Source organism: Eptesicus fuscus, chromosome 9 (assembly GCF_027574615.1).
Source record: "Eptesicus fuscus isolate TK198812 chromosome 9, DD_ASM_mEF_20220401, whole genome shotgun sequence".
Lineage (NCBI taxonomy): Eukaryota > Metazoa > Chordata > Mammalia > Chiroptera > Vespertilionidae > Eptesicus > Eptesicus fuscus.
The window spans coordinates 22,930,818-22,950,544 of NC_072481.1; the positions used below are offsets into that span (position 1 = coordinate 22,930,818).

Consider the following 19,727-nt stretch of genomic DNA (forward strand, 5'->3'; position numbering starts at 1 on the left):
CATAAGTTTCTATCAGGATCACCTTCTGGTTATGTTTCATATTTTAGGATCTTAAATTTTTACAAATTGAACAGAGTACTCCAGAATGTGAAATGACCCGTATAATATATGATGAGGAAGGAATAAAAAAAAAACCCAGGCAGTGTTGTTTAGTAGATGAGTGTTGACCTATGAACCAGGAGGTCACAGTTCAATTCCCGGTCAGGGCACATGCCCGGGTTTCAGGCTCAATCCCTGGGGGGTGTGACTGTGCTAGAATTGAATTTTTTAAATTCTTTTAAATCGATTATATATTATACCAGTATTATGTGAGCATAATCTCATCACAATACATTTAGATTTGTAAAAACAAAATTTAAAAATCATTTTTCTCTCTGCTTCTCTCTCCAGAGGTAACCACTATATGTATTTTGGTACCCATCCTTCTAGATATCTTTCCCCTGCTTTTACTAAGGATGTGTGTACAAAAAATATATATTGATTTTTTGATATTTGGTATTGTTCTCTCTGTAGTCTGTACTTAAAAAAATGCCTTGAATATCTTTTCATATATGTAAGTGGGATAAAAATGTTTGCTGGATAAAAATGGAGGTTTTAAAATATCCTATTGCCTGAATACTTTAGTAAAGATGGGGGGGGTATATGTAAAAGGATAGGAGTGGTACAAGGTGTTTATTGCCATCAAGAATCTCACAGCCTAGTAGAAGTGAAGCATACAGTAACTACTAGGGTTCGAGTGCACGAATTCATGCACCTTGAAAGGAACTGTGGGCCGCGAAGCTGCAGTAGGCACAGGGGCGGGTCTCGGCCCATCCTCCACACCCCCGCGTGGCCCCTCCCGCCGCAGCCCCCAGTCTCCTGTCTGCCAACAGCCCCACTGCCACCGCCCCTCACACACATTGGTGGCATGGAGCAATTAGGGCCAGCTCCGTCAGTGGGTGCCAATGGCAGCTGCTGTCCCGATCGCCCCTTAGGAGCAGGAGGAGGTGGAGAAGCCTGCAGGGGTGATCAGGGCCGGCAGTGGGTGCAAGCGGGGCTGTCACCAGCAGCATTTGTGAGAGGCAGCTGCTGGCCCCCATTGCCCCTCAGGAGCAGGGGAGGTGGAGAAGTCCTGAGGAGTGATTGGGGCTGGAATCCACTGCTTGCACCCGCTGACTGCACCAAGCAATCGGGGCCAGCATCGAGCAAAGAATTTTCAATAACTACCAGAGGCTTGCCCTGATGACAGTGATCAGCACCCCACCTTGATCTGGCACCCCCGCTCACCTACTCCACCATCCTGCTGCGGCTGACGCCCACCATATCCGTGGTCAGCCACCTGCTGCCGATGCCCGCCATGTTCCACATGCACCCCCTGGTGTTCAGCGCACATCATAACAACTGATTGTTCCACCATTTGGTCTATTTGCATATTAGCCTTTTATTATATAGAATAATACAATGGAATAAGTGTTCTAATGGATATATTTATTAGGTGCTATTTGAGCACAGAGGAATGAGTGTCAAACTCTTAGACAAAGAAAGATGAATGTGTCAGATGGTGCTTAGAGATGGTGAAAGGGATTTTTAGATCAGGTTCTAGGATTAATATTTTGCAGGTCAACTGTGGCCCAGAATGATTAAGTAATACACTGAATTCATTCTTTATTTTTGTGTGAAATTCCTATCATCCCTTTCTGGTATCCTAAGCCTGGTCCTGAAAGCAAAACTTTTATCACATGTGATTGTCTTTTAGAATGTTGGCAGCTTTACTGGTGGGCGTGACTCAGTTGGTCGGACATCCTCCTGTGCACCGAAAGGTTGCCGGTTTGATTCCCAGTCAGGGCACATGCAAAGGTTGCATGTTTGATCCCTGGTGGGCACGTATGGGAGGCATCTGATCAATATTTCTTTCATACATTGATGTTTCTTTCTCTCCCTTCCTTTCTCTCAAAAATAAAGGGTGGCAGGGTGGATAGAATTTTGACAGCTTTAAATAGTGTTAAGAAATTAGTTGTTAAAATATCATCATGTAGAGGATTATGTGAATGTATTTTTTCCTTTTTGTAGGGAGGTGGTTGACTCAATGGTTCAGCATTTTAAAGTAACTATATTTGGGGACCGTAGGCCAGTTTATGATGGAAAAAGAAGCCTTTACACAGCCAATCCACTTCCTGTGGCAACTACTGGGGTAAGATATGTGTTCCTTTTTTGGGAAGCTATACTTTTTGCAATTTCTCATTTTAAATGCATTTGTTACCTTTTTATTTTATTATATATGTATGTGTATCATTTATCTTTTTTAACTTTTTTGAAATAATTTCAAACTTACAGAAAAGTTGTAAGAATCATGTAAAGAACTCATGTATCCTTTACCAAGACTCACCAGTGTTCTTAACATTTGCCACATTTGTTTTAGCATTCTTTCTTTCTCTCCTTTGCTGTTTCTATCTACAGATACCGCTATATCTATCTATCTATCTATCTATCTATCTATCTATCTATCTATCTATCTTATTTTTTTCTGAACCATCCAAGAGTAGGTTGCATACATTATGCTTTTTTCTTTTTATTATATTTTTATTGATTTCAGAGAGGTTAGGAGAGGGAGAAAGCGATAGAAACATCAATAATGAGAGAGAATCATCAAGTGGCTGCCTCCTGCACACCCCCTACTGGGGATTGAGCCTGAAACCTGGGCATGTGCCCTTGACCGGAATAGAATCCAGGACCCTTCAAGTCCCCAGGCTGCCACTCTATCCACTGAGCCAAACCAGCTAGGGCGATAACTACTATTAAAAAGCATAATTGCCCTAACCAGTTTGGCTTAGCAGAAAGAGCATCAGCCTGGGGACTGAAGGGTCCCAGGTTCGATTTCTGTCAAGGCACATACCTAGGTTGCAGGCTTGATCCCCTTGCCCTGGTTGGGGCGTGTGCAAAGGCAATCAATCGATGTGTCTCTCTCACATCAATGTTTCTCTCTCTCGCTCTCTCTCTTTCTTCCACTTTCTCTAAAAACAAAAACAAAAAATCCTTAAGTGAAGACTTAAAATAATTTTTTTTAAATATTACAGTTACCAAATTCACTAAGCTCTACATTGATATGTGATACTTTTGTCTAATCAACAACCCATATTCCAGTTTTGTCATTTGTTCCAATAATGTCCTTTAGCATTTTTTTCCCCTTTCATACATAATCGAGTCCAGGTTCATGTTTATATTTAGACTAGAAGCCTGGTGCACGAAATTCGTGCACAGGGGGTGAGGTGGGGGGTGTCCCTCAGGCCAGCCTGCACCCTCTCCAATCTGGGATCCCTCTCACAGTCTAGGACTGCTGGCTCCCAACTGCTTGCCTGCCTGACTTCCTGATTGCCCCTAACCGCTTCTGCCTGACAGCCTGATCACACCCTAACCACTCCCCTACCAGCTTGATTGATGCCTAACTGCTCCCCGACCAGCGTGTTTGCCCCTAACTGCCCTCCTCTGCAGGCTTGGTCACCCCTAACTGCCCTCCCCTGCAGGCTTGATTACCCCCAACTGCCCTCCCTTGCAGGCCTGTCCCTCCCAACTGCCCTCCCCTGCTGGCCATCTTGTGCCGGCCATCTTGTGTCCACATGAGGGCAGTCATCTTTGACCACATGGGGGCAGCCATCTTGTGTGTTGGAGTGATGGTTAATCTGCATATTACTCTTTTATTATATAGGATAGAGGCCTGGTGCATGGGTAGGGGCCAGCTGGTTTGCCCTGAAGGGTATCCCAGATCAGGGTGGGGGTTCCCTTGGGGTGTGGGGCGGCCTGGGTGAAGGGCCTGTGGTGGTTTGCAGGCCAGCCACGCCCCCTGGTGACCCAAGCAGAGGCCCTGGTATCTGGGATTTATGTTTCTTCTACAATTGAAACTTTGTAGCCTGGAGCGGAGCCAAGTCTCCTGCTCGCTCCATGGCCAGCAGCCATTTCTTTTGGGGTTTGTGTATCTTCTATAACTGAAACTTTGTAGCCTGGAGCGGAGGCCTAGGCCAGCCAGGGCTGCAGAAGCTTTGCTTCCTCCATTGCCGGGGACAACCCTTGCCTCCTGCTCTTTCCAGCTCAGTGGCTGCCGCCATTTCTGTTTGGATTTGTTTACCTTCTATAATTGAAACTTTGTAGCCTTGAGTGGAGGCTTAGGCCGGCAACGGCAGGCGGAAAGCTTGGCTTCTTTTGTTACCGGGGAAACCCAAGCCTCCCTCATGCTCTCTGTGGCTGTAGCCATCTTGATTGGGTTTATTTGCATATTTGCTCCTGATTGGCTGGTGGGCATGGCTTGTGGGTATAGCGGAGTTAGGGTCAATTTGCATATTACTCTTTTATTATGTAGGACTAGATATCATGTCTCTCTAGTTTTCTTTATTTTGGAACAATTCCTCAGCCTTGCCTTCTTTCTTTAATGGCATTAACATGGTTGAAGATTGCAGGCAAGTTATTTTTTAAACTGTCCCTCAGTCTGAGTTTGTCTGATAATTCCTCTTTATTAAATTCTGATTAAGCATTCTTGGCAGGAATTAATATGTGTTCTTTCCTTATCAGTGTATCATATCAAGAAGCACATAGTATTTGTTCCATTAATGGTGATGTTAACTTTGATCACTTGGTTATGTTGTTATCCACCATGTTTCTCTTGTCAAGTTATTCTTTTTCTCTTTGCTCTTGGGAGATAACTTTTTGTTTTAAATGTCTTTATTTATTTTAGAGAGAGAAATATCGATGTGAGAGAAAACATCGATCAGTTGGCTCCCATATACACCCTGACTTGGGATCAAACCTACAACTTAGGTGTGTGCCCTCACCAGGAATTGAACTGGTGACCTTTTGGTGCATGGGACAGCTGAGCCATTCTATCCAACCAGGGCAAGATAGTTTTTTAAAAAAATTCTAGTAAAATACACATAGCATAAAATTTATCATCTGAGCTATTTTTAAGGATTATTCTATGGAATTAAATACATTCAACAACTGTCACCACCAACCATTTCCATAACTTTTTTCATCTTGTAAAGTTGAAACTCTGTGCTCATTAAACATTAACTCCCCAGTCTCCCCTCTCTTGAACCCCTGGCAACCACCATTCTACTTTGTGTCTCTATGAATTTTGACTATTTCCAGTACCTTATATAAGTGGAATTGTACATTGTCTTTTTGTTACTGGCTTATTTCATTTATCATAATGTCATCTAGGTTCATCTTTGTTGTCACGTGTATAGGGATTTTCCTTTCTTTTTAAAGCTGAATAATATTTCCATGTGTTTGTATGTGTGTATACATTTTGTTGTTTGTCCATCTACCGATGGATACCTTTGGGCTATTGCAAATAATGCTGCTATAAATATGGGTACAAATATCTATTCTAATCCCTGCTTTCAGTTCTATTGTGCATATACCCAAAAGTTGAGTTGCTGGATCATATAAATGGTAATTATATTTTTAATGTTTTGAGAAACCACCGTACTGTTTTCCATAGCAACTGCACCATTTTACATTCCCACCAACAGTACTTACACGGGTTCTAAATCATCTACACCCTTGTCAATACTTACTTTCTACTGTATTGATAATAGCCATCCTAATGTGTATGAAGTCATATCTGATTGTGGTTTTGATTTGTATATCCCTAATTATTAGTGAAATTGAGCATCTTTTCAGGTGCTTATGGGCCATTTTTGTATCTTTAGAGAAAGTTTTTTGCCCATTTTTAAAGTGGGTTGTTTGTTGTTGAATTTGAGCTATTTTTTTCATATATATATATATATATATTTTTATATCTATATATATATATAGATATATATATATTTTTTTTTTATTGTTTCAGAGAGGAAGGGAGAGAGAGATTGAGAATCATTGATTGGCTGCCTCCTGTATGCCCCCCACTGAGGATCAAGCCCACAACCCTGGCATATGTCCTGACCGGGAATTGAACTGTAAGCTTCTGGTTCATAGGTTGACACTCAACCACTGAGCCACACTGACTGGGCTTTAGCTATTCCTTATGTATTCTTATCAGATATATGATTTGCAAATATTTCTTAATATTCCATAGGTTACCTTTTCACTTTGTTGCTTTCTTCCTCTAATGAGAAACAAGATCCTTAAAAGTATCACCCATATCAATATTAAAAACTTCTGTTTTTAATATTGATATGGGTGATACTTTTAAGGATCTTGTTTCTCATTAGACTTCTATAATAATAAAAGGGTAATATGCTAATTAGACCAGACGTCCTTCCTGACAAAGCCAGGGCGAGGGAAGCCAGCCTGGGTCCCGGGTTCCTGCGGGCAGCCCAAGGAAAGCCAGCCCGGGTCCCAGGTGCCTGAGGGAAGCTGGGGGAAGGAAGGCCTACTCTTGCACAAATTTTTGTGCATCAGGCCTCTAGTTTTAAATAATTGATGATTCTTGCTTGGAAGGATTATTACTATAAAGTAATGATGATTTCCTTCTACATTTACTAGGTAATTATTCTATAGCAAGGAAGAGCATTTTCTTTTTTTTTCTTAATTGATTTTAGAGAGAGGAAAGGAGAGACAGAGAGAGAAACATCGATCAGTTTCCTCCCATACACACCCCAACCAGGGATTGAGCCCACAACCTGGGTATGTGCCCTAACCGGAACCACCACATTTTGGTGAATGTGACAACCAACTGAGCAACACTGGCCAGGGCAGGAGAGCATTTTCTTTTCCCTTATTTATTTATTCTATTTATTTGACAGCTCAAATTGGTTCCTATGTCCTTTTGACATGATCAGCTTTTTCTTTTCTTACTTTTGAGTACTTCCTTACTTTGTGGCACAAGATGTTCCAGGCTCTTCTAATTTTTCCCTGCAGAAATCCTGCAACTTGCTGTTTCCGAAAGGAATACTTGTTTCTTTTAGTTGGGGTATGCAGGTTAGAAATCAAAATATGGGAACTAGGTGTGCTCATTGCTGTATGTGCTTCTAAGCCCTTTCAGTGGACAGAAGTAGGAAATACAAATAGGTACATATATACATCCTATATAATAAAGAGGTGATATGCAAATTGACCATCACTCCAACACACAAGATGGCCACCCCCAGGTGGACACAAGATGGCCAGCAGGGGAGGGCAGTTGGGGGTGACCAGGCCTGCAGGGGTGGGCAGTTGGGGGTGACCAAGCTGGCAAAGGGGGGCAGTTAAGGGTGACCAGGCCAGCAGGGGAGCAATTAGGCGTCGATCAGGCTGGCAGGGGAGTGGTTAGGGAGTGATCAGGTTGGCAGGCAGAAGCGGTTAGGGGCAATCAGGCAGGCAGGCAAACAGTTGGGAGCCAGCAGTCCTGGATTGTGGGATCGAGCCTAAGCGTGCAGTCGGACATCCCTCAAGGGGTCCCAGATTGGAGAGGGTACAGGCTGGGCTGAGGGACACTCACCTCCCCCGCCCCAACCGTGCATGAATTTCATGCACCGGGCCTCTAGTATATAAATAAAACGACAATATTATGTCATACAGTAAACCTAATTTAGGTACCCTGCAAGTCCCACTTCTTTTATACATACATTCTGTATATTGGAACTCATGAGCTCAAACTGATTTTTTTTTTTTTTTTAATATATTTTATTGATTTTTTACAGAGAGGAAGAGAGAGGGACAGATAGTTAGAAACATCGATCAGCTGCCTCTTGCACACCCCCCACTGGGGATGTGCCCGCAACCAAGGCACATGCCCTTGACCGGAATCGAACCCGGGACCCTTGAGTCCGCAGGCTGACGCTCTATCCACTGAGCCAAACCGGTTTCGGCTCAAACTGATTTTTACAGTTCCACTTTACCCTTACAGAAATCTTCCTTTACTCCCCACATTGCATATTTGAAGCTTCCTTCTTTTTTAAACTCCTGGCTCCCCCAAACACCACAACTTAACTATTCAATCCTACAGTACATGTAAAATAGTTTCAGAATTACTATACCATACCACTACAGAAAACAAACCTACTAATAAGAGTTTATGGTTTTATTTTTTATGCAGTTCTTTCCTACGCACCCTTCCTTCCCACCCCCAACTGAGAGTATAGTCAGTATACTGTATTCAAGAGTATTTGCATTAGTGTTTTCATTCTTGTTTTTTTCTGCTTTTGGTATGGCTATATTATTCATTTGAAGTGCATTTTGTTTTATTTAGTTTTATTTATATTTAGTTTAGTTTTTTCCCTCCAGCCTTATTGATTTAATTTTAGTTAAAATTTAATTGATTTAATTTAATTTTTAATGTATAGAACTTTATTTAACATGCTTCCAAAAGTTAAAACATACTGAAAAATACACTCTGAATTGTTAATCCTTCTTATTTTTCCCAGTTTGTTTCTTTCTATCCTTTTAAAGTAACCAATTGCTTTGTTTCTGGTTTATGCTTCCTATGTTTCTTTTTGCATAAGCAAGCAAATACAAAAAGATTTTTCCATTTTCCCCTTTTTTCTCACATAAAAGTTGGCATACTATTTGTAATCTTTTGTACTTTGCCTTTTTTTTTCCACTTAACAGTATAGCTTGGAAATTATTCCATTATAATTCCAAGAGATATTCTTCATTTTTTTTTAAAATATATTTTATTGATTTTTTTACAGAGAGGAAGGGAGAGGGAGAGTTAGAAACATCGATGAGAGAGAAACATCGATCAGCTGCCTCCTGCACACCCCCTAATGGGAAGATGTGCCCACAACCCAGGTACATGCCCTTGACTGGAATTGAACCCGGGACCCTTCAGTCTGCAGGCCGACGCCCTATCCACTGAGCCAAACCGGTTTTGGCCTTCATCTTTTTTTTTTTTTTTTTAATAGCATTTAGGCAATTTTAAGTATTTTTTAATGACAAATAATGCTGGCAGAAATAACGGTCATTTAAATGTTAGATTATTTATTTAACATTGAGATTGATGTGTTTTTTTATATTTGCCTTGTTTTCTCTTAAATATTTGTATAAGTTAAACTTTAAAATAATTGTATTTATCTTTTTCAACTTTTACAGATGACTCTTTTTTTCTCATTAACAGGTAGATTTAGATGTTACTCTTCCTGGGGAAGGTGGAAAAGATCGACCTTTCAAGGTGTCAATCAAGTTTGTCTCTCGGGTGAGTTGGCACCTACTACATGAAGTACTGACAGGACGGACCTTGCCTGAGCCACTGGAATTAGACAAGCCAATCAGCACTAATCCTGTCCATGCCGTTGATGTGGTGCTACGACATCTGCCCTCCATGAAGTGGGTGCTTCTGGCTTTTTTCATCTTTAGATTTTAAGTATGAAGGCTTTCCTCCCAAGAGTTGTGCAGGCCTCCTTTGGTTAATGTTCAGATATTGTATATTTTGAATATTTCAGTTGAGAAATAGCATGCAGCCCTACCTGGTTTGGCTCAGTGGATAGAATGTCGGGCTGCGGACAGAAGGGTACTGAGTTCGATTCTGGTCAAGGGCACATGCCTGGGTTGTGGGCTTGATCCCCAGTAGGGGGCGTGCAGAAGGCAGCTGATCAATGATTCTCTCTCATCATTGATATTTCTATCTCTTTCTCTTCCTTCCTCTCTAAAATCAATAAAAATATATTTTAAAAAAGAATAGCATGCATACAAGTTCATTGATAGATGTAAGTTACAAAAAATTCTCTGACGTTTGAAAGTAAATGCACCTTATTCATTTAGCTATTCTAATGGATATTTTTTTTTAGAAAAATGTCTAACCCTTTCTCTTAAGAGCTATAAATCTTGAGCAGCTGATGTATTTTCAGATATAATGCTATAGTTAAATCATCTTGTTTTAAAGGTAATTTCATTGTTTATACGATAGTATCAAATTTTGTTGAAATTGCTGTTTTAATCACACTAGCATCTCACATGGGTATGTGTGTGCCTGTGCTTATATAGGTTCAGATAGGCTGTGTCTTTTTTTTTTTTTTTTTATGTTTTTAAATTTTTATTGATTTCAGAGAGGAGGGAGAGAGAGAGAGAGATAGAAACATCAATGAGGAGAGAGAATCATTGATTGGCTGCCTCCTGCACGCCCCCTACTGAGGATCAAGCCCCCAACCCAGGCATGTGCCCTTGATCAGAATCAAACCCAGGGCCCTTCAGTCCATAGGCTGATGCTCTATCCACTGAGACCCGCCAGCTAAGGCAGGCTTGTGCCTTTTTAAAGAAAAATATTATGTCTTACAAACACGTTTATAGAAATAGCTTTTTGATCAGTAATTATTTAGCATTTTCTAAGATTGGAGCTGTTAACTTTTAAAATTTATTTTTAAGAAAGTACTTTAAATAAAATTCGTTCTTATTCATTCTAAAATTAGTTGTAACAATATAGGATTGCAGTGAAGGATACAGAATTTTTTTTTTCCCAATTAGAATAGCTGCTTTTTGCTTTTACAAATTTGGAAAGTGTTTAGTTTCATATATCCATAATGATAAGCATGATAATTTAAGTTATGTGCTCTAGACTCACCTGTTCTGCATATTTAAATACTTATACAGGAAGGAAAGGATTGAACATGCCATTTTAATTTTTGTAGATATACACCTGTGGGGCGTTCATTTTTCTCGGCTCCAGAAGGATATGACCACCCTCTGGGAGGGGGCAGGGAAGTATGGTTTGGATTCCATCAATCTGTTCGTCCTGCCATGTGGAAAATGATGCTTAATATTGATGGTAAGGGAATAAAACCATATTCTGTATTGGATAATTGATTTCTGTATGGCCTGTTTGTGTGTTTAATGTGTCTATGTGCATTTTATGTGCAATTATATGTACTAGTAATATTTGGACTTGCACTAAGACAAAATAGAAAACCGTTATATTTATATTACATTTCATTCAGAAAGCCTTTACACAGAACTTGTCTGGGTTTGCTACTAAAGCAAGTTTAAAAGCTTTGACATGATCATCTGAGCAATCTTCTATTATAAATCACTTTTGTCCTTTTAAATCTAAGTCAGTATTTCATTATGAAATACATATTTTACAGGAAGAGAAGTCTATTGGTCATGGTGACCCCTGGCATTATGCCTACTACTGATGCTTAATGTGGTGCTAATTGCATTAATTTTAGGTGTTTTTTATCTATTTTTGAACTTATGTAAAAGAAGAGAGAATAGTATGAGAAACTGCCAGCTATATAGTCATTATCCAAATTGTCAGTATTTTTCTACCTTTGCTTAAACTATCTCCATTTCTTCCTCTACTGTAGTATTTTTAAGTAAAATCCCAGACAGACTCTTATTTTGTCCCTACTAGTAAATTCAGTATGTATCTCTAAAAACATGGATGCTTTCTTATACAGTCACAATGCCGTTATCATATATAAGAAAATTGAAAATAATAATTTATTTGTAGCCTCTAATACCCTGTCTAGACTCAGATTTCCCTGATTGTTTCAAATATATTTTTATAGTTAGTTGGTTCTAATTAGGATCCAAATAAGATTCACACATTACATTAGGCTTTATGCCTTTTTTATCTATCTATCTATTTATTATTTATTTAAAACATATTTTTATTGATTTCAGAGAGGAAGGGAGAGGGAAAAAGATAGAAACATCAATGATGAGAAAGAATCACTGATCAGCTGCTTCCTGCATGCCCCACACTGGGGATCCAGCCCACAATCCGGGCTGACTTGAACCCGGAACCCTTCAGCCCGCAGGCTAATGCTCTATCCACTGAGCCAAACCAGCTAGGGCGACTGAGCTATTTTTTTATCCATCTTCTTGGTATTTCACTTTTTCATTATTAAATATACAGTTTCTAGCCTGGCCAGCATGGCTTAGTGGTTGAGCTTGGACCTATGAACCAGGAGGTCATGGTTCGATTCCAGTCAAGGGCACATGCCTGAGTTTCGGGCCGGATGCCCAGTAAGGGGCATGCAGGAGGCAGCTGATCAATGATTCTCTTTCATCAATGTTTTTTCTATGTCTTTTAAAAATGTAGTAGTCCCATTTCTTTCCCTCTTGTTTTATTTTGTCTGTTGGTTTTTTTGGTGTGTTTTTTTCTGTTGGCTTGTTGTCAGGTGTCCTATAGAATATCCAAAAACCTGGATTTGTCTTTTGTTTTCTTGTGTTGTGATTACTTTGTTCCTCTGTCCTTTATATTTCCTTAAAATGAAAGTTGGCCCTTGAGGCTTGATTCAGTTCTGGTTCAAAATACTTTATAAATTTATAAGTGCTTCATATTGTATCAGTATTTAATAATCCCATTTTTTAAAATGATACAATAGGCCTGATCTCTCCATTAAAATTTTCCAATCAGCCTTTCAATTTCTAATATTCCATTCATTGATCATTGTTACCTGAACTATTTATTTCACTAGGCACTGTCAACTGATATATTTTCTAATTATGTTATTCCTTTTGTATTAGGTGGAATTCTTATGTGGAAAATCATAATGTCCTATTGCTAATTCATTAGTCTTTGATAGCTTTCCAGCACAGCAGGATGTTCCAGGCTCATCTTATATTTCTTACCCTGTACCTGGAATCAGCCATTCCTCCAAGGAACCTTGGTTTTTTCTAGATCAATACATAGTTTCCTCATTATTTTCAGCTGCATTTGCCATTGTGGAGCTATGTCATTGAGGGGATATATTTCAAGAGTCCCTTTTAATTATATGCCATTTCAGAACATCATTTCATAAATATATATATATTTTAAGATAGATTCCAGGAGTGAGATTGATGAGTCAAGGGCAAATGTATTTGTAATTTTCATTGTTATTGCCAGATTGCCCTCTACCAAGATTGTAAATACTTATTTTGCGTCAGGGATTAAGACTACCTATTTCCTTTTGCCTTTGCCTCTACAGGCATCAAACTAGATTTTTGTCAATCGGATTTACAAGACAAAGTTTCACTATGTGCTTTTGTTTTCCATTTGAACATTTTCACATATGTAAGGGCCACCTTTCTTTTTCTGTTAACTGTTCGTATCCTTCGCCCTTTTTGTTCTGTTGGATGTTTGGTCTCATTTATTGAGCTTTCTCAATTGAGATGTGAATTACAGATGATATACTTTGTTGTTACTTGTCTTTAGGCCTTTGCTACAGTCTTAGTTTTTGTTTGCTTTTTGCCACATAGAAATTTACCCCTCTGTGTGCGTGTGTGTATGTGTACACAAACCCTTAAAAGTAGTGATCAATAATTTCTTTTATGACTTTTAATATCTAATAGCACTAGTCTCATTTTTTCCCCAGGTTTTTCTAGGCCATTTTTATTTATTACCATATAAGCTTTAGAAACCTGTGTCTAGATCCAATAGAGTGGAGGATGGGCTATTATTTTTATTGAGATATCATATTTATAAATTAAGTTAGGACAAATTGGTATCTTAAAATATTGAATCTTTCTGTCAAAGAAAATAGTATGTCATTGCATTTGTTCAAGATTACTTTTGTTTTCTTTAGGAATGTATTAAAGTTTTTCTCACATAAAATTTGCACATTTCTTGTTATTTCTGGACATTTCCCCCCTATTTTTGCTACTAAATGAATTTATAGATTCTAACTGGTTATTGTTTATATACATGAAGGCTTTTAAGTTCTGTATACCAACATTTCTCTCTGCCTTACTGAATTCCATTATTGTTTATAGTAGTTTTTTAAGTGACTTTCCTAGTTTCCAGGTTATCATCATTTCATCTGCAGATAGTGATAGGTTTACCTCTTCCTTTTATATCTCTCCATCAGGTTACACTGACTAAATATTTAGACAGGACAATTTAAACATTAGTGATTAGTGGGCATCCTCTTTTTATTCCTGACTTTAGAAAGAATACTTTTGTATGTATAGGAGGATCTCTTGCTTCCTATTGATTAATTAGTTTCCTATTTTTTGAAATTGTGCCTATTTCTGTTATTTATCCCCATTTCTTGTTTTGTATGTTTGTACTTTGTCCTTAATTTTACTGTTGATTAGGAGAGGTAGTAATTTTAATCACTTGAGTTATTCTCCCCACCAGCAAGAACTCTGGAAATTTTTTTTTTTTTCAGTTTTCTGGCTTTTTAAACATTCTTAATTTCTGCTTTTAGCTTTATATTTTTCCCTCTACTTCAGTTAATTTAGTTGTTTTTGTAACTTTTAGAGCTTTATTAGTAACTCATTTACTTTCATTTTTTTCTTATTGATAAAAGTATGTAAAGTAATAAATTTTCTTCTGATCTCTTGATTTAGCTATATTCCAAACACCACAGATTTTATTTGTATTTGCCCTATTACCTAAATGTTTTTTGAGAGACTTATTAAATTTTCAGATTGAAAATCTCTTTATTTTCTGATTTTGTTATAAATTTCTCATTTTATTGTGTTGTTACACAGAGAATGTGTTTTGTAATTTTTTTTTTAAATATATATTTCTTTATTGATTTCAGAGAGGAAGGGAGAGGGAGAGAGAGATAGAAACATCATTGATGAGAGAGAATCATTGATCGGCTGCCCCCTGCACGCCCCCCACTGGGGATCGAGCCCGAAACCCAGGCATGTACCCTTGGCTGGAATCGAACCTGGAACCCTTCAGTCCCCAGGCCGACGCTCTATCCACTGAGCCAAACCAGCTAGGGCATGTTTTGTAATTTCTAATTTCAGAATTTGTTGAGGTATTTTTTGTAGCCTAATATGTAGTCAATTTTTACAAAAATTCAATAGCTATTTAAAAATTAGGGATAGCCCTGGCAGGTGTGGCTCAGTTAGTTGGTTAAGGATCATCCCATGCTCCAAAAGGTCACTGGTTTGATTCCCCAGTCAGGGCACATGCCCGGGTTGTGGGCTCTATTTCCAGTAGGGGACATGCAGGAGGCAGCCAATCAATGTTTCTCTCTCCCTTCCTCGTTCTCTAAAATCCATAAAAACATTTAAAAAGTAAAAGTAAAGAATATTTGCCCTACCCAGTTTGCCTCCATTGGCCTGAAGACTGAAGGGTCCTGGGTTTGATTCTGGTCAAGGGCACATCCCCAGTGGGAGGCATGCAGAAGGCAGCCGATCAGTGATTCTCTCCCATCATTGATGTTTCTGTCTCCCTCATCCTTTCACTCTCTGCAATCAGTAAAAATATATATGTATATTTTTTTAAAAAAAAGGATATTCAATTATTTGGGTAGAGTTAAATGAATATCGATCAGCACTACCATTTTTGTTATTTAGATCATTTATTCCCTTATTTATTTTTGTGTACTTGTTCTCTCAGACTGGGAAAAATAAATTTAAATTTCTTTTTTTTTTTAATATATATTTTATTGATTTTTTACAGAGAGGAAGGGAGAAGGATAGAGAGTTAGAAACACCGATGAGAGAGAAACATCCGTCAGCTGCCTCCTGCACACTCCCTACTGGGAATGTGCCCACAACCAAGACACATGCCCTTGACCAGAATCAAACCTGGAACCCTTCAGTCCGCAGGCCGATGCTCTATCCACTGAGCCAAACCAATTAGGGCTAAATTTCTTATTATTGTGTTTCTACTCTTTTTTTTTTTTTTTAATCTGCTATCATTTCTCCTTTCTTAATGTTGCTGGTATACTAGTATTATAGAGAACATAAACATACCTGTTTTCTTCATTGTGAATTATATCTTTTACAATGGTAAAATGACTTGTTTTAGTACTTTTTGGTCAAAGTCTGTCTTCGTTATCTAAATAAAGGATTATAATCTATGTTTTTGTGAACCATATTCTGTTCATTCATTTATTTTATTTATTTATTAGGTTGGGGGAAAGAAGTGAGGGGAGAGAGAGAAAAAGAGAGATTTGTTGTTTCACTTATTTATGCATTCGTTGGTTGCTTCTTGTATGTGCCCTGACCAGAGATTGAACCCAAAAACTTCCTATCGGGACGATGCTCTAATCAACTGAGCTACTAGTCCGGGCCCTAAATTTTCATTTCTTTTAAATTTTTAAATATTTTTTGAATCACAAATATATCTTGACAACAGCTTACAGGGTTTTTTTGCTTTGGGGTCAGTCCAAAGCTTTTTTCTGTTAATGGATCAGTTGAGCCAGATAGATAGGAATAATATATATGTTTCATATTAGTTGTGTCAAATTATTTTGTTATATTTTCTGATTATATACGTTTTTTAAACTAAGTGGTCTATTTTGTGCTTTTTTAACTATAGTTTTGAATTAAGAAGGTTTTTTCCCCACAAGTGGTTACCTTTATACTTATAACTTCATATAATATTCAACTTTCTTTGTTTTAATATGTTTCTTATTTATCTCAGAGAGGAAGGGAAAGGGAGAAAGAGTTAGAAACATCAATGATGAGAGAGAATCATCGATCAGCTGCCTCCTGCACATCCCCCTACTGGGAATTGAGCCCACAACCCGGGCATGTGCGCTGACAGGGAATCAAACCATGACCTCCTGGTTCATGGGTCAACACTCAACCTCTGTGCCACACCAACTGGTCTTCAACTTTCTTTTTTAAAGCAGTGTCTTTTTCCTTATTGAGTAACAATTATATTAGCTTTATTCTCTTCTCTTTCTTTCCTCCCTCTCCTTTACAAACTAGTTTTAGCCATTATAGCATTGTTTTATTCATTATAATTTTGCTTATTTTTTTTAATTGTTGACAGTATTACAGGTGTCCCCAATATCCCTCCCCCTTTTTGTCCCCCTTCAACCACCCCCTCCCCACCCCAGGCCTTCACCACACTATTGTATGTGTCCATGCATATAAATTCTTTGGTTAATCTCTTTCTGTCCCCCACACCCACACCCACCCCTCTGAGATCTGTCAGTCTGTTCCAAGCATCCATGCCTCTGGACCTATTTTTTTTTACTACTTGACTCTCAACTTTGACCATCTATTACTATAAGGTGCAATCAGTGAATTTATTCTACTTTTATTTTTTCTACTCTGTCATTCATTTTTTGTATGTATTATGATTTCTGTATTGTTAGATTGTATAACCGTTACACTATTCTGTCATAAGTATTTCCATTTGTTTTAATCTTAAATCTACAATTAAATATATTGGTCACTACTGGTCTTTTCCTGACATTTTTCCTGTCATCTCTTAGTTGCAGTGTGTCCTCAAGTTGTTTCTTCAAGAAGGGCTAATATGAATAAAAGCTGACTTTTTGCTTTTTGTCTATAGCCTATTCCTAAAGGACTGCTTGGCTAGCCATAAAATTATTGACTCTTACTTTCTTGATTTACCTTATAGGTATTTTTCTACTGTCTTCTGACAGTGAATGCTCAGTAGAGAAGTATGTCAGCTTGATTTTTAAAAAAATATATTTCATTGATTTTAGAAAGGAAGGGAGAGGGAGAGAGAGATAGAAACATCAATGATGAGAGAGAATCATTGATTGGCTGCCTCCTGCATGCTCCCCACTGGGGATCGAGCCCGAAACCCAGGCATGTGTCCCTGGCTAGAATCAAACCTAGGACCCCTCAGTCAGCAGGCCGACACTATCCACTGAGCCAAACCAGCCAGGGCAACAGCTTGATTTTTTTTTTTCCTTTTATAAGTATTTTTCATAATTGTTTTATTAGATTATTTCTCAGTATTGACTGTTTTGGGTCGGTTTTATTTTAAAACATGGGATTGCCTTTGAAAATGTAAATTTAAGTCTTTTATCTTTTTTTAATAAAATCTATCATTTTCTTTTAAAAATGTTCTGTACTATTTGCTCCTTACTGTGCCTTTTGTGGTGTAAGTTTTACCATGTACTAGTTGTAGTTTAGTCTTCATCTTTTTAATTTAAAAAAATTTTTTTCTTTCATTTCTTACATGAGTTTGTAATGCTTATTTTATCTTCTCCTGTTGACTGGCTGTCTCCTGAGATCAATTTCTGCCCTGAGATCTTTCATCATAGCTGCATTACGAATCTTTGAGTTAATTTTCATCTACTTTGTGGTGATATTTTCTGTTGCATTTTCTTCATCAGGGATGTTGTGCTGCCTCTTTACACTTTCTTTTGGTATTTTTGTATGGAACGTATCACTTTTTTGTTACTCACATTTAAATGATACTAGTTTTTCCAAGCCACCTTTTAGAAGAGACTAAGTGGGAGGGAGAGGTGGGATAGAACATTAGGAGCAAGGTAATTTTCCAGGTTTCTCTGCTCAAGACCTCTGTCCTGTTGCTCAGATGGGTTCTTTCTTCAAAATGTAACCACATTTCCTTTGCCTCTCAATAATTTAGGCATTTAAAAGATGGGAATTACCAGCCATGAGTTCCACTAAGTCCTTACTAGCTTCTACTAATACAACTTCTGCTTTTTAAAGTACCTGCATTTGTGGAGGTTGTACAGGAGGTCTTTGTACTATTCTTTTAACTTTTTGTAAGTTTGATGTTACGAAAGAAAAGTGCATGCCTCGCTTTTAGAAGGGTAGTCCTGTGTGAGATCTGTCACTTAGTTTCATGGCATTTTCTACACCTCCTTTCTCTACTTCCTTCTGAGATTTCCCCATTCAATTTCAGTTCTAAACATTACAGTTCCCACTTAGGATAGGACTCTCTTTCTGGGAATGAAAATTTACTGGTTGCCCACTAGACTCCTTTTATACTTCCTGTCCTCTCTTGCATAGGTTCTTGGGGCCATATTTGGAAGCACTTGGGGCCATATTTACTTATAATTTGGCATTTTCAGGTTTTTATTGTCTTAAAAGTTCACTGAAGATGTAGGTTTTTTGTGTTTTTTTTAACATTCTCTTTGTAGCTCTGTGTTGAAGAAAGTGGGGAATTCTGGAAATAAATTGATGCTATTTTCCTACTGAAGCTTAAAGTCCAACTTTGGATATTATTAATAAATAATCTCTAGATAACCCATTGGTCAAAGAAATCACAATGAAATTTTTAAATATTTGGAACTTAAGGGTAATGAAAATGTACATACTGGCATGATTAGCTAAAGCAATGGTTAGAATTTAAAACCTTAAATGTTATTAGAAAAGATGAAAAGTATCAGTGGCATACCCATTCATCTCAACAAGTTAGAAAAATAACAGAAAAGTAAATGCGAAGAAAAATATAAGGAAATAAGAATTAAAAACTATCCTGTAGGTAGGAAGACTTCAAAGGTATTTAAGAAGGATAGTGACATGATCATATTTGTTTTCCAGAAAGAGACCTCTGGCAGCAGTGTGGAGAATAGATAGAGGAGAAAAAACTAATCTGAGAAGCCAGTTAGGAGGCTTTTTCAATCACTAGTTCAGGTAAGAGATGGTGATGGTCTAATGTGGGATGGAGAGGAAGGAACATATTATAAGAATTAAGTTAAAAAAAAAAAAAAGAGGTTTAAGAACCATGTCCAGAAAAAAACTTTGTTATAGTTACTGGCACATGGAACTGATTGGAAATGAATAGACCAGAGGGTTTACTAGCTTCTTTAAGGAATTGTTTTTGGAAATAAACCTCAAGCCTGGTTTATTAGTTAGGTTCGACTAGAGAAGCAGAACCAGTAGGAGATATATATGGAGAGAGATTCGGCTTACACTAGGTAAGTCTGAAATCCTTAGGATAAGCTGTCAGGAAGGGCAGGCTGCATCTCATGGACATGGGCTGAAGCTGCTATCCATAGGTAGAATTTCTTTTCTATCTCTGGGAGAAACCTCAAACCTGCTTCTAAGGCCTTTCAACTGATTGAATGAGGCCCACCTATATTATCCAGAATATGGACTTTAATTACATTTGTAATATATCTTCACAGCAACAGCTAGATTAGTGTTTGATTGAATAACTGGCAACTAGTTTAGCCAAATTGACACATTGAAAAAAAGAACATGCTTTGCCT

At 38.0% G+C, this 19,727-nt stretch overlaps 1 protein-coding gene across 1 annotated transcript in view; it reads left to right on the forward strand.

The window, feature by feature from the left end:
• Positions 1–19,727, forward strand: part of LOC103294875 (argonaute RISC catalytic component 3) — a 98,318-nt gene that overhangs the window by 27,220 nt on the left and 51,371 nt on the right. The window contains exons 3-5 of the mRNA XM_054721435.1: positions 2,050–2,170; positions 9,008–9,216; positions 10,515–10,651. Of these exons, the coding sequence (XP_054577410.1) occupies positions 2,050–2,170; positions 9,008–9,216; positions 10,515–10,651 (467 nt within the window). The remainder of the gene's footprint in view (positions 1–2,049; positions 2,171–9,007; positions 9,217–10,514; positions 10,652–19,727) is intronic.